Source organism: Ciona intestinalis, chromosome 2, assembly GCF_000224145.3.
Source record: "Ciona intestinalis chromosome 2, KH, whole genome shotgun sequence".
NCBI lineage: Eukaryota > Metazoa > Chordata > Ascidiacea > Phlebobranchia > Cionidae > Ciona > Ciona intestinalis.
In genome coordinates this window covers 3,392,050-3,393,250 of record NC_020167.2, presented here as the reverse complement: position 1 = coordinate 3,393,250, position 1,201 = coordinate 3,392,050, and the positions used below count along the sequence as shown (strand labels likewise).

The following is a 1,201-nucleotide window of genomic DNA, read 5'->3' as shown; positions in this document are numbered from 1 at the left end:
AAGTACATTAGGGGTTGAATCATTTTAGAATCTAGATATTTTACACATTTTAAGCAATTATGCTTTGTGATAATATTGTTTTTCACAATATTAATTGCCGTTTTTAATGCCCACAAATCACTAGAAATATATTAACAGCACATTTTTTTAAAAAGCAGGCCTATTACATATTGATAACACATATAAACTATATATATATATATATATTAAATTTGGAGAAATATTTTACAAAAATTAGTAAGAGTATGTATAACAGACATATATATATACTCATGTCTCATACTTGTTTATATCCCATGTAATGATATTATCATCAAATCCTGCAGATACAAGACATTTGCTAGGTTTATGATATTCAACGTTCTTCACCCAACTAGTGTGACCGCAAAGCTTTAAAACTTCCTGGTAAAAACAGGGCATTTCAAGCAAACAACAAAAGTGCAGTTTTTAAATTTTCTATTTATATATATATATATATATATATATATATATATATATATATATATTTGTAATTTATATATATATATATAAATTACAAAGCCCCTATAAAATAAATAGAGAGAGTTTTAAATATATTTTACATTATATAATTAAAAGTAAATAGTTTTCAGATCTTTTTTAAACATATTATACATCACTTTATATTTTATATATACAGATATATAACAAAATATTGGGCACGAGGACCTGAGATGTATTATATACTCTTTCTATTGTGTCAGAACCAAAAGACTAAACTTATCAGCTGTTATACATACTTTAAAACATCTTTAAACATAAAACATTTTGGTATTTCTCACACACATAAAATCGTTGGTATGTTTATTGTTTAAAACATCCACATATAAAATCATTGAATACCTCTCTCATGCTCCTAATATCCCAGATTGCGACGTTTCCATCATCGGAGCAAGTTGTGAAGAGAAGGTTATCAATAAATGAAATTGTGTTGCAGTGTTTTGTATGAACATGTTCACGTTTATTCACCACACTCATTGTACGAGGATCAAGCATCACAACTGCATCACGCTCACATGCTGCTACTACCAGTTTACTGAAATATTAAGGTAAATTTGTTTACCTTTGCATACAGTATTCATTTTTGCATTCTAATAAAATCCGGTAGATCTATAAAGCCAGTGTACAAAGTTTTTAGTGATCACATGTATAGAGTTAGACTACATAATGTCTCACTTAAAGT

At 27.2% G+C, this 1,201-nt stretch overlaps 1 protein-coding gene across 1 annotated transcript in view; it reads right to left on the bottom strand.

The window, feature by feature from the left end:
* Positions 1–1,075, bottom strand: part of LOC100187481 (DDB1- and CUL4-associated factor 10-like) — a 3,666-nt gene extending 2,591 nt beyond the window's left edge. The window contains exons 1-2 of the mRNA XM_009859516.3: positions 862–1,075; positions 284–402 (exon numbers count right to left, since the gene is read on the bottom strand). Of these exons, the coding sequence (XP_009857818.1) occupies positions 284–402; positions 862–1,014 (272 nt within the window). The 5' untranslated portion in view covers positions 1,015–1,075. The remainder of the gene's footprint in view (positions 1–283; positions 403–861) is intronic.
* Between the last annotated feature and the right edge of the window lie 126 nt (positions 1,076–1,201).